The sequence below is a fragment of the Sprattus sprattus genome (assembly GCF_963457725.1).
Source record: "Sprattus sprattus genome assembly, chromosome: 9".
Taxonomy (NCBI): domain Eukaryota; kingdom Metazoa; phylum Chordata; class Actinopteri; order Clupeiformes; family Clupeidae; genus Sprattus; species Sprattus sprattus.
Window position 1 is genome coordinate 17,348,283 of NC_137928.1, and position 14,099 is coordinate 17,362,381.

A 14,099-nucleotide genomic window follows, 5' to 3' on the forward strand; every position below is an offset into this window, starting at 1 on the left:
GAATGATTACTGGACTCTGTAAAGCGACTTTGAGTACTTAGAGAAGCGCTATATAAGAAAAATGAAATAATATTAATAATAGAGCTTGAGCCTTAGGGCAGAAACACCACAACATTAAAATTAGATATCTGGTTCCATTTGCCATTAGCTGTGTGTATGTGCTAAATGAATTGCATTTAAACAAGTACTCTTTCTTACCACGCCAGAAACATTAAAATATTCCTTCCCACTCCCTTGATACAATATGGGGAGCCCTTTTGTTTCAATAACAACACAGTCTTTAGTAATTTAATATTTTATATGGCTGCTATTAATACCTAGCAGCTGGCATAAGGATGGGTGTAGCAAGCCCACTGGCCCTTTAACGGGGCCTTTTGTGACGCTGTGATTTTTTGCGTCTCTTTTTGCCGTCTCTCCGTCCTCCCCTTTGTTGTACATCTTCGTCCTCTTCCTCCACTGACTCCATGGGCTGGACTATCTCACAGGCCTGGCCAGTTTCCACAGACACTGCCAATGGCTCCACGCCTTGGAGAAATGAGGAATTGTATTAGGGTGGCCAGCGGGTAGAGAACTGTGCAGTGAGTAAATCTCACTCCTTAAAGAAGCAATAAGGAGTTTTGGTTGAAAACTAGCAATCTTACTACTAAAAGGCATGCAAAACCCCTACAAACAACAACAACAGCAAAAGCATAGTTGGCACTGATAAAAGGCTTGCTAGCATGCTAACTTGCGTCTTTTGGCAGTTAAGTTGGTGATGTTGTGTTGTGAAAGCTTTTTACATGTTCGTGGGGTGGGCCATCCCAGCCCACAGAACTATATAGTGCATAGCCAGGAAGCTAATTGGAAGGACAGAGGTATTTAATTGTCCTTTACATGGCCATATACCATGAAAATGTATTTGATATGATACAAGTACTTGTGGTACCGGTGCAGGACTGTGCTGGGCTACACAATGCAGTTAACAATTACATGATTTTATTCTTCAATAGAAAATGTATTGTATTGCTGTCTTACTAAGAAAGGGTTTAAGGCCTTTTTGTTAGCAGAGAAAACATTATCGGTTCCATCCTCTAATGATGCGGCTCAAATAGAGAAGCAACATGCAAACAGCACAGGACTCAATTAAGGATAACATTCACGTAAAATCAGCCCACTAGAAATGACAGGCTTCATAGTTTTGTTTGTAACTCTGCAATGTAACAAGGAAATTATGAAAAATACTTTAAATATAACTACAAATCAAATATGTAAGCCAAGAATGAATGAAAGCAAGAACGACACATTTGCATTATATGCTAGGATAAGTGTGGTTGTCAAGTTTATTGAATGGTCCACCTACCATCAGTAGTATTTGGGCTGAGGAGGGCAGCAGCTAGACCCCCAGCACTGGCCCTCATGGAAGGTGATACAGTGGGGCTGGAGAGCTGAGGAACTGCCCTTGAGACATCCACGTCCTGTCTGGGAATCTGACTCTCATCCACGTCCTGTCTGTGATTCTGACTCTCATCGATAGTTCCTGTGAGCAGTAAGCAGCACAAAGGTACATTTGGTGTCACAAATCATATTATGATTCAGTTTCTGGAATAGCTGTGATGGTTCTGTGGTTCTGTCTGCGAGTTAGACTTACCATGGGGAAGTTCTGGCAAGGCCCTGTTGTCTCTGTGATATGGTAAAAGTGGACAGGAAATCAAACATCCAGTTAGCATGGAAGGCAGTGATTTACATCAGTGATTAACAGTTTATCGGAACCAGAGGGTATGAACAGGACTCTAACGTCACAACAAATTAAGTAGAATATCTACACTACAAAGGTGGATGTCACAGAATGAAGGCCAAAGAAAAGAAAAAAACATGGCTCTGGCTGCCTTCCAAATAAGTTAACTCTTTGGAGTTGATGCAGGTCGGGTGTTTCTTACCTTGTTGACCCTGGTTCAAGGCTGGGTGGGTTGACTCCTCTCTCACCTACACGCTCCCTTCATAGTGGTGTTTAGTAATTTCTGCCATATACCTGCCAATTATTCTGCCAATTCTGCCAATACCACCCCTATACACATGCAAAGAAGAGCATGTCTCCTAATGTAATTTTATCTCCCACTAGCAGCTCCAACTTGGGTGTAAACCTTCACCTCATCCTAGAAGCAGACCTGTTTACTTCTCAGTGCTAAAGTGGATCAACTCACGTGAATGGGATGGGAAACGGCAGATGCCTCCAGAGGGGGAAAGAGCTGTCCCCAATCACCACTACTGCATTGAAGCCATATGGGTCATCCACACACTGCTGTGAGACCTGCAGACAACAGACATATTATACCTAGGTGTTTAATAGCTTCTCAGCTATCTCAACAACAACTACAAAAATAGCACACGAGTAAGTCTACATATTCTATTCGTTGTTCTTGTGACAGGCATGAATTGAAATATCATTCACGAAAAACATACCGTGAGATCATCTCCATACTCTGAAAGAGGGAAGCTGGCATCACGATACACCACCTTCCACCTGTCGTGCCTGTGACTCACCTCAGGGGCCTAGAGCATTAGAAACATCATAATTAGCACACAACACGAACAGCAGCTCTGGCTCTGGTTCAACACTAAACGCTATATCATGCCATAACATGCAATCTGTTATGTTGCAACATTGTTGTGTGATCTAATGCGATATTAAAATTCACTTGTGCTGTTTAAGTCACTTTGAAGCTGATGTAGATGGACGTATTTCCATTGTTCGCTTTGTTAGTACATCAGTTAGTCATCAGCTCTTTCATAAGTTATTCGTGCTTCCCTTTTTGGCTTAAGGGCAATGGAAAATGCTGAGGTTTGCCAATGGCGGTATCACTCGAGTATGTTTACTAACATGCTCAACAAAGTGGCGCAGCACGATTGAGCAGATAAAAAGTTAACAAAAACAGTGCATGAGATTAAATAGCTATGAAAAGTTGTTAAAGTGGTAGTATTAATGTTAGTTTATCATCACGGTCTGTATTTGCTAGGATTCTTCAGATTTTAGTTTATGTATAAGTTTATATGTATGTATATGGTTACCGGTTCATCTGTGAAAGGTATAGCCATGTTGGTTGACATCATGTGAGGAACCGGAACTACAAGAGCTACAAGAGCTACTTTTTCCGGAGTACAGTTTAAAAAGAAAAAGTCCTATCACTATACTGACAAAAGTCCCATCATACATTACATGCACAAAATTAAATTAAAACCTGATTGGAATTGGCCTGTCAGCATTACTCAGACTTTTAAAAAAAAAATAAAAAAATGACCTTGTTGTCTTGATGACCGACATACAAAAACATTGACTTACCAAACGATATTTCCCATTTGAGCCAGACAACCCCGTAAGTGCAGCACACTGGTGTAAAGAGGCTGATCTCTGTCCCTCTGAACCATTCGTAACTTAGCACTTCATAGCAGAGGCATCTCAAAAATCCTCGTCTGTAAAGGTTGTATATTCCCTCTGGTGAGGGTTTGCATAATTGGGTGTGTTCTGTTGTGAAGCAGGAAGAGCTGAGAATATAGTTGTGTGATGTTGCAGCCCATAGCACAGTTCCTCATAAGTATTACCACATAAGTGTTACACCACTTTAGCAGGCTTACAGTACCTTGCGTAAGTATTCACCCCCTTGGATGTTTTACCCTTTTATGGCTTTTATAAATCAGTCATGGTCAATATAAGTTGGCTTTTTGGACAAAAAAATTCACAAAATAGCTCTCTTTAATGTCAAAGTGAAAATATATTTCTACACAGTTATGTAAATTAAATACAAATATGTAATGAAAATAAGTGATTGCATAAGTATTCACCCCCTTTATCACCCCCTTTATATAGACTGACCTAATTCAACAGAGGTCCAGCCAATTGGTGCTAGAAGTCTCACAATTAGTGATATGGGGATCAGTGTGCAGTAAATGTGTCTCAAGTGATTGTAGTATAACGACACCTGTGTCTGGAAGGTCTATTCACTGGTCAGTATTCAGTAATCAGTATTCCTGGCTACTGTTACTCCATGAAGACCACAGATCACCCTAAGAAACTCAGAGAAAAGGTTATTGAAAAGTACAGGTCAGGGGAAGGATACAAAAAAATGTCCAAGGCACTTAACATCCCCTGAAACTCTGTTCAATCCATCATCAAGAAATGGAAGGAATATGGCACATGTGTAAATCTGCCTAGATCAGGCCGTCCTTACTGAGTGACCATGCAAGAAGGAAACTAGTAAGAGAGGCCACCAAGACACCTATGACTACTCTGAAAAAGTTTCAAGCTTCAGCAGCTGGTATGGGAGAGACTCTGCATACCACCACTTTTGCCTTGGTTCTTCACCAATCAAAGCTTCATTGAAGAGAGCCACTGTTGAAAAAATGCTCCACTTTGGTCTCATCAAACCACAGAACCTTCTTCCACTTGACCATGGAGACTTCCACATGCCTTTTGGCGAACTGTAGTCGATCCTTTTTTTCAACAGTGGCTCTCTTCCATAAAGCTTAGATTGGTGAAGAACCAAGGCAACAGTGGTGGTATGCAGAGTTTCTCCAATCTCAACTGCTGAAGCTTGAAACTTCTTCAGAGTAGTCATAGGTCTATTGGTGGCCTATCTTACTAGTCTCCTTCTTGAACGGCCCCTCAGTTTGTGAGGACGGCCTGATCTAGGCAGATTTACACATGTGCCACAATCCATCCATTTCTTGATGATGGATTTAACAGAATTCCAGGGGATGTTTAGTGCCTTGGACATTTTTTTGTATCCTTCCCCTGACTTATACTTTTCAACAACCTTTTCTCTGAGTTGCTTAGAGTGATCTTGGGTCTTAATGGTTTAACAATAGCCAGTAATACTGATTACTGAATACTGACCAGTGAATGGACCTTCCAGACACAGGTGTCGTTATACTACAATCACTTGAGACACATTTACTGCACACTGATCCCCATATCACTAATTGTGAGACTTCTAGCACCAATTGGCTGGACCTCTGTTGAATTAGGTGAATCTATATAAAGGGGGTGATAAAGGGGGTGAATACTTATGCAAGCACTTATTTTCATTACATATTTGTATTTAATTTACATAACTGTGTAGAAATATATTTTCACTTTGACATTAAAGAGAGCTATTTTGTGAATTTTTTTGTCCAAAAAGCCAACTTATATTGACCATGACTGATTTATAAAAGCCATAAAAGGGTAAAACATCCAAGGGGGTGAATACTTACGCAAGGTACTGTACATACAATAGGCTTAAATATAATATGCTCTGACTGTTCACAATATCTAGCATTTGTCTGACAACGAATATTGTCAGTGTTTTTGTGCAGACTTTGCAGTGACATAATTGTCACATCTTGCAAGTCATGTCAATTGCTTGTGTAATTTAATGTGCACAAAGGCTTAATGCACCTGAAAGTTTTCTGCTCAGACCCATCCAGAATGAGAGAAACATGATCACAGCTGAACTGATTTTCCCTTTTTTGTACCACAGGGGGGCGACATTGTTCTTTCTTTGAAGAAGAAACAATGCGAAAACAGCTTTTGTTCCAAACAAATGTTGCCTAACTTCAGACAAAGACACACAAACACACACAAATGCACACTTCCCAAACCATACAAGCTCATCCAGACGCCGCCTGACACCCGAGGTAATTGCTGTGGAATCTTCTTCAGTTCCTAATCCTATCAACATAGACTCTGTGTGATTGCCAAATGTATGTTAGACAAAGGCAGACAAAGAACCCAGAATCTCAAGGAGTCCACAAGCCCCTCAGTACCCCAAAAGAAAAGCTACTGTCCAGTAGGGGAACAGAGAGAAATATGGCTCTGAAATCACCCCCCACTTCCATCCAAGCATAACCTATCACTACCAAAGCCCCCACCCCCCACCCCCATCCCCTCTCGGAGGGTGTTAAGAATGCTTAAGGGTGGGATTCAATCTCACCTCCGCCAGCTGCCACAAGGCGTGATCTTAGGAAACCCTATTGATTTCTGCACAAAGATCCAGCCCAGAACAGATTGAGTACAATGAGGGAATAATGGCCCTTTTGCTCTCATTGAAACAGCCCCTCTAAAGTGCTGGGCTTTGGATTTGCCTTACTAATGTCCTTAAACGGCACTCTGGGAAGACATAGGTGACTTCCTGATTCTGGAGCTGATTTGGCTCGGATCTGGCCCAGACCATACGCAGCATTTTCATGAGCAGGAGAGAGCACAAATATGGTGTCAGACTGATCCCCTCCATTTTAAATAGTGAGAAGAGAGCAGAAATATGGTGTCAGAGTGATCCCCCTTAAATATATACACTAAATTGCAGTCATATTAATAGGAAATAACATACTCTATATCTTTACAATACATACAAAATCTTGTTAATACAGAAATAGTATATATAGCTACTATACTCTCCCTCTTTTAGTGTGTGTATGTGTATAGTGTGCTTGGATGTCCTGTTCTCTCTCGTACAAGCGCAAGTCATTTATGACTAAAAGTGAATAGAAATAACCTCCCCATGTAGATGAGCCGTATGGAAAGGAACTAGGCTACTCATAGCCCACACTGTCTGAGCGAGCCAGGCTTCACCAATCACAATGAGCTCCCAGGATTAACAGTGCCTGTATCACATGAACTGCTCGAACTGAGAAGTTGGACACATGCATTAGCCATGGTAACTGGTCCCAGGGATAACGGCAGGCACACGCCTAAAAAAGCACACATGGCCCCCTTTACTCAGCACCTCATGTGTTCATGCAAATAGACATGCTCATTTGCTCTCTCTCTCTCTCTCACACCCACATACTCATGCAAAGACACACTCTCATGCATAGACACACACACACACACACACACACACACACACATACAAACACACATATAATCACAGATACAGATACTTACATATTACGGCCACATGTGTGTGTCCTGTGTTTTCTTTGTCCTTCCTTCCCTCTGTGTAGATCCCCCCAGGTTGTACTACACCTCATTGCCGGATGAGGTGCACCTGGCCAGGTGATAAGGCAGCCATTCATATCTCCAGGTTCCTGCTGCAGAAGGAGAGGCTTCCAGCTTGTGGACTGCTGGTCTTGCTGCCTCTCAGCCTGAGATTTTTTGTTGCTGTAGGGTGGGGTGTAACACACATACACAAACACCCAAGCATGTACAGTACATGTACACAAAAACACACACACACACACACACAAGCACATACTTGTACACACAAACACACACACACACACACACACACACACACACACACACACACACACACACAAGAACATACTTGTACACACAAGCACACACATTTGCATTTAGTCATTTTGTGTGTACAAGTATATGCTTGTGTGCACACACACACACATATGTTGGCACACTCTGACGCCATCCTATACATACCTGGGTTTTTGTTAGCCAGTAATTACAGGTTTTTGCCTGGTAAAATGTATTAATTTAATTCAATTCAATTTTATTTCTATAGTGCCAAAACAATGAAATTGTCTCAAGGTGCTTTAAAGAGCCAAGTGCCTAAAACCCCCTTAGAGCAAGCAAGCTAGTAAAGACTCCCTGGGAAGAAACCTTAAGCAGAACCGCAGCACATAAGGGGAGACCCATCTGCTTGAGGTTGGCCGTGTAGAGATAGAAGGGGGGGAGGATAGTTGTAAATGCACAGCATACACGTGGTACACGTACATAATACATACAAACATCATATGGTATATACATGATACATACAAAACAGCTTAGTGGGTATACAGTGTGCTCATAGGGTTACTGTTGCAAGTGTAAGTAGAGTGGGACAGAAAAAAATGTCTATGGTGGCAATTATATACATTGCAGGAAAGTGCTAGCATAGAGTAAGTAGACAGTATAAAGAAATATATAAAATAAAAACATGCCGGGCAAAACTAAATGTAGCTATCCCTAAACAGGATATTTGTGTTTTGACAACGAAACAGTCAGTTAACAGCCTACAGTACTTTACAGTAAGTGTGCGACATCCCCTGAAGTGACAACTGAATCAGCACCGCACCTCTCATTGATGCCAAGGGCACACAACGGGACAGGTCGACGCAGTTGTTATGACGCGTTTTAAGACGTCCACGTGATATTTCCCAGCTCTGACTTTATTGCGATGTGATGACTCATAAGTGGATTTTCCTTCTATCTTATGTACAATTTTTTCTGGTTCCTTTTGACACACTGCTTTTTCTAGGAATTTCTCACACAAGGTTTTTAACCTTTGACATAGTCAAGGTCTCTGTTAGGCTCTGAGGTTTGTAGCCATATTGAAAACTATGTCAAGCCGATTAAATGACACGATTCACTGAAACCGGGGTCGGCTACGTCTTCAAGTGAGGTACGAGTTGGAAATAACCGAGCTCCAAGTGGTCTCAATCGCAGCTTTATGGGTGAAGCTAGATGCTATTTTAAACGTCACACCTCTGGTTCCGCAACTCCAGATTGCCACGTAAAAGGACACATTGGGGCATCATCATGCCACCTCTGTTTGGTTCAGTATAAACAAGCGAGGCCGGCACAGTAAGGGGTCTTCTCAATGTGATTATTGTGGGATCTCTGAATAAAAGAACTCCCGGTACCCACAGTTACAGGCCTCTTCCCCAAAAACCAACTGTACACAGGCATGCTAATATGAACCCCAAGGCCGGCTGTCTGTCCTTCTTCCGCCTGTCATACCCTAGGGAAGAGGGTCCAGCATTCTGTTCTCTCTTCCCCCCTCCAACCCCCAGCCCCCTGCACCATCCCCCAACTGCCAGCCCCTTTGCCGGCCTTTGTGTGGATCAGAAGTCTGATAGCCTCAGGGGTCCCTTCCCTCTAGTGCAGAAGTGTGCCAGATTATTCAACACACCCCCCACTGCCCCCCCCCCCCCCCCCCCAAACATGCACCTCGCCATCCTCGTCCTCCCATACACACCCTTTACCCCCCTCCCACACACACCCCCACACCCTTTACCCCCCTCCCCTGTGGGCCCTCGGCATACTCCAGCTGCCCGCTCCTGAATACGGCAGGGGCCCCTGCAAGGAAGAAGGAGAGCATCTGCTGCGAGAGCCAGAGTGTGTGTGTGGGGGGGTCTATTCTGTGTGTGTGTGTGTATGTGTTTATGTGTGTGTGTATGTGTTTATGTGTGTGTCTGTGTCTCTGTGTATGTGTATATGTGTGTGTATGTGTTCATGTGTGTGTGTGTGTGTGTGTTTATGCGTCTGTTTGTGAAGGGGTTTTGGGAGTGTGCTGCCTCCAAAGGCAGACTAAAATGGAAACCATACAGTAAGTGCTCCTATCACTAGGGTTTCAAGACTAGGGGTGCTTTTGGTGTTGCTGATAATTATTTGCAGGTAATGAAGTGACCAGCAGATGAGGCTGCTGTTCTCATCATGGGTCTTTCACTGGTTAGAATGACAGCGAGATCGTATCCCTTTTTTGATAGACCTTTGTGGTGGATGATGCTTTGTTTGTTTTGTTTCCTTTTAGGACTTCAATTTACATCAGAATATTGAGACAGAAAACCAATATATCTGATTTGTGCACCTTGCATTTTTTTTTAGCTGTTTTTAATTTTTTATTGCAATATCCCAGTCTCATTAAAAAACTTAGGAAACCAAACAAAACATATGTAGTAGTACTATGTAGCAATGAGAACCGTTATTTAACAACAGTTAAACCGTTTTGGAAGGCAGCCAAGAATATTTAGTCCTCTGATATTCATTTACATGTATTTATTTTTGTAATATATAATTATCACAACAATTTTATACACTGACCAGGCAGAAGAAAAAAAAACAAGGGAGGTGTCTTTTGTACTTCTCATCCCATACAGAGGACTGCTAATGCCCTCAGTCTTTTGTGCTTCTTTAACCCCCTCCTGATCCTGCAAGCACTCCACTCCAGGCTGAGCCATTACATGTCTATGGTGCCATTACATGTCTATGGTGCCCTTCAGTGGAGTACGCAGTAATGGATGATGACCATCGTTATGAGCCTTCTGCAGGCTTCACCACCAGGTCCTGAGGTGCCTCTGCCGGGTGACCTCCGCGGAGGAGATAAGGACCCATAAACTGCCCCCCTGTTAGTTAATGTCAATAGCATAGGAGCAGGGCTCAAGGTCTGGAGCGTGTGCCTTTGTGTGTGTGAGTAGGTATGTTTGTGTGTGTGTCATTTACAGGCACAGATGTGTGTGTGTGTGTGTATGTTATTTACAGGCACAGATGTATGTTTGTGGGTGTGTGTGTGTGTCATTTAAAGGCACAGATTTGTGTGGGTTTTTTTGTTTGAATGAATGTGTGTGTGTGGTTTGTGATTGTATTGTGTGTGTATGCATGTGGTTGTGGGTGTTTTTGAGCAAATGTGTGTGTGGGTGTAAGTGTTTTGTAGGTCGGTATTCAATAACGAATGCCTACATGCACATGTGAAGGGTATTTGGCTCTCAAGTCTTCCCTAAAATGTATGACTTGGGATTACAGTTCTAAGTTACACTTAAGTTACCCCATCAGATACACTACATCACCTGAGGCCTATTCACAGACCTAAGGCACAGCAATGTGTGCCTGCACTCTCAGTGCAAGAGCTCTTCCTGAAGAAGAAGAAGCAGATGATGTGTTTACAGTCAATGCCCCAGTCCCTTTCCCTCTCTCGTTCTCTCTTTCCCTCTCTCTCTCTCTCCCTCTTTCGTTCTCTCTTTCCCTCTCTCCCTCCTCGTGTCCATGGGTCCGGGGCTGTTCTTGTGACCTGTCAGAAGTGATTGTGTAAATGCTCAGTGATGGCAGCTTTTGCATCCTCTTCAGTACTCCTGCTGTACCTGATTCCATCTGTCATACTGGCCCCAATTATTACCCAGCTGCTAGTTAACATGGGCTCTTTGTGGAGAGGGGGTGCTCTTTCTCTGTCCTCTCTCGCTCCATCTCTCTCTCACTGTCCAGAGAGATTCATTTCAGGGGAAAACTTGGCAGATTTCACATAAATGTGAAGACAGAGAGGCATAGAAGGTTGCTCCATCACACACTCATGTGCATAGCTCTGTAAACCTCCACTGTTTCTGTAGGAGTGAATAACTGTCCCCTACCCTTTCCTGTGTGATATTTGCCCACTGGTGTTACACATTTGATATAACTACTAACCTTTCATTACCATATAAAGTAGATGTGGGAAAACCCTTTATTGTACAAAAAACATCTGGTCCAGACATAAATTTTAAACAATGACACCGAGACCAGCCTGCTAAGCCACGCGGATCAAATGGGGCACGGTATAACCGCAGAGCACCATAACTCTACTTGGGAAACAAATACTCCCAGGGGAGTAGTGATGCAGAGCACAGGGCATCAATCCATACTTCATTTACAGACACTGTGGTGGTAATAGATGTGATGGGGTCATAAAGCTCAGAGGGAAACAAATGAGCTCTGAGGTTGGATCAGGCCCCACCTGGCCAAAGCCAATTATGGGATGTTGCTGTATTGCCATGGATGGAGTGGGTAGGGGTACGGCCTTTTTTAAATCACTGTAGGATGTCCTCAACCGCCCCTGCTTAAGGTGCTAGGTCAGCATGATGTGAACATGCTGAAAAATATGTATATTGCTTCTGGTGGTTGGTTCAAACTACAATATACAGTGTGATAAAGAGGAATGGCTTTTTGGTGTGAGAGATGCCTGTTTTATTCCATTACCATTGACACAAGCGCTGAGGTAATTCCAGTATTGTGAAAATTCATGGAAGGGAGGGAGGAGATGATTTATTTAAAAGTCTTTTTTTTTATATACAGAACACAGGCCTCCGTGGCACACCTCAGAAGTGTGTCATTCTGGATAAGACATTCCCATCATCCCTCACAAAACCACATCAGCACCCACTCATCGGGGAAGTACTCCAGCATCATCAAGGTCAGAGGTTCAATCATCCCAGAGTGAGCACATGTACTGACAAACATGATAACCCTTCACCTCCACCATACTGTACTTAGCTATTGATTAGCGCGCCTGCCTAATGACCAAATGTAATTATCTCGAGATCCCCTGACTCGTTTATCACTTATCCAGTTAGTGTTTATCTTAAGCACCCACAGAGCTTTCCAGGGCGCGTCCCGTCCGCTCGTATCCATCAGGGATCAGGGACAGGATAACAGGCACTGAGCAAATAAGGTTAACCCGGAGCCTGAGACAGGGGCATTCCAGCTGTGACCCAGGAGCACCTCAGGGACGAGAGGAAGCAGCCTGCTGACACTCAGACGTGCTCCTCGTTCACACGGCCAAGGTGAGAACGCAGTCGGCCTCGGAGCCACAAACACACAACCCCGGTAAGATTTATGGGTCGAGCAGTGCAGAGGTTTGTGGGAAAATAAGACATGTGACCTCAGTTACGGAGAGGAGAAGCACGGCCCTGGTGACCTCTGCTGCCGGAGGATGGTTTGAGTTTTGGCGTGAAGCCCGGCAGTTCTAGGAATGCGGCGGGCTGGGCGGGCCGTGATTGAACTGCACTCAACCCAATACAGCGGCTGCGCTGGGTCTAGAGAAATGCATGTTCCATTTGGAGACTGGGCCTCTACCCAAACTCAGTTTCAGAGGTGATTTTCCGTTCCAACCTTTCATTTACAAGGGAATCCATCCGTGGGTTGTATTTTTTTTTTCAAATGTACTGGATGAATGCATCTAAATGTAACACTGTCTAATCTCATTTTATCCACTAAACAATAGTCTTTCAGTAAAGGAGGGGGTTCTTTGAGGGTAGTCTTATGAGCTATTGATGTAATGATGTATGTCACTTGACGACACTAATTAGCACTTGAACAAAGACTCCCCAGCATCCCCAGGGCTGTTCTCATGTCAACACTTCCAATTTCATTTAATCAGGTTAAGATCTGAGATTTTCCAGAAGAGGCCTTCAGCTAAACAACAATAAAAAAGGAATCAAATCATGATTCTGCTGAAGAGCTGCCCTCTCTTGACCCCTCTAGAAGGCTGCGTCACATTTAAAAGCTCTGCCTAAAGTAGTGTCACAGCAGGATGGTGGAGCATACAGCTCACACACACACACACACACACACACACACATGGTGAGGTTGATTGTCAAAGCAGGTGGAAATATGTGTGCGTGGTATTTATCACAGTGGATGTGTGTGATTTTTGTGTTTATGTGTGAGTGTCTGTGCTTGTATGATTGTGTGCACTGAATGTATGTTTATGTTGTGGTAATGTTTATGTATCTATATGTGCACACACGTTTGTGCCAATGTTTGTGTGAGTGTACCTCTGTGTTTGGTATGTTTCAACACGGGTATGATTGTGCTTGTCTCTTTTAAACCAATAGACCAGGGTTGGACCAGGGTTATTTTTGTCAATATTCAACCCTTCTTTTGTCCATTCAAACCAAGACAGTCAACACGGGTTAATCCCTGGTCATCACAACCCAGGGATGCAAGCTGCAGAGGGAGCTAATTGAGCTATACCAGGTAGATGGAATAGCATTACCAAACTGGCTAATGCAAGTTTGATTTCAGTTGTTGGTAATGTAATTTTAACATGCATTTTCTGAAGCATCGGGGCTTCATGTAAAATAACCACCAGTCTCGTTTTGACGCTGGGTTTTCAATAAGAAATGATAAAGTGATTCACTGGAAGCTCTAAACATTATAAGAAACAATTAGCCATTTATGCTAACCGGAACCATGCATAAAATATAGCCTAGGCTACTTATTCTGGTAATATGGACTTGGAAAAGGAGTGAGGTGAATAAAAATACTTTGGATATGATTTATTGTCGTCACCCAGAGGCCAGAGGAAGGTGGTATAATAAACTAATTTGTACCAGCCCATTTGGTAGCAACCCGGGTCGTGCCATTGCCACTGAAACCGACCCTTGCCGAATCGCGAAGCCGAGTCAGACAATGCGGGTTGACCCTTTTAGACATAAAATCAACATTGGTTGAACCCTGGTCGAAACATTGGTATAAGTCTGAGCGTGTCTGTTTTGTGTGTGTGCGTCTATGCTAGTGTGTGTGTGGGTATGTGCTAGTGTGTATGTGTGTGTGAGTATGTGCTAGTGTGTGTTTGTGTGTGAGTATGTGCTAGTGTGTATGTGTGTGTGTGCATATG

The 14,099-nt window shown here is 43.2% G+C and overlaps 1 protein-coding gene across 1 annotated transcript; it reads right to left on the reverse strand.

Annotated features, from left to right (window-relative positions):
- Positions 1-361: 361 nt before the first annotated feature.
- LOC308370336 (uncharacterized protein) lies at positions 362-3,072 on the reverse strand (the record flags this gene model as incomplete). The annotated part of the gene is made up of 6 exons (XM_080844991.1): positions 362-525; positions 1,340-1,516; positions 1,628-1,659; positions 2,181-2,287; positions 2,440-2,529; positions 3,046-3,072. 6 exons carry the CDS (start codon positions 3,070-3,072, stop codon positions 362-364), a joined length of 597 nt encoding a protein of 198 aa, XP_080701117.1.
- Positions 3,073-14,099: the final 11,027 nt, after the last annotated feature.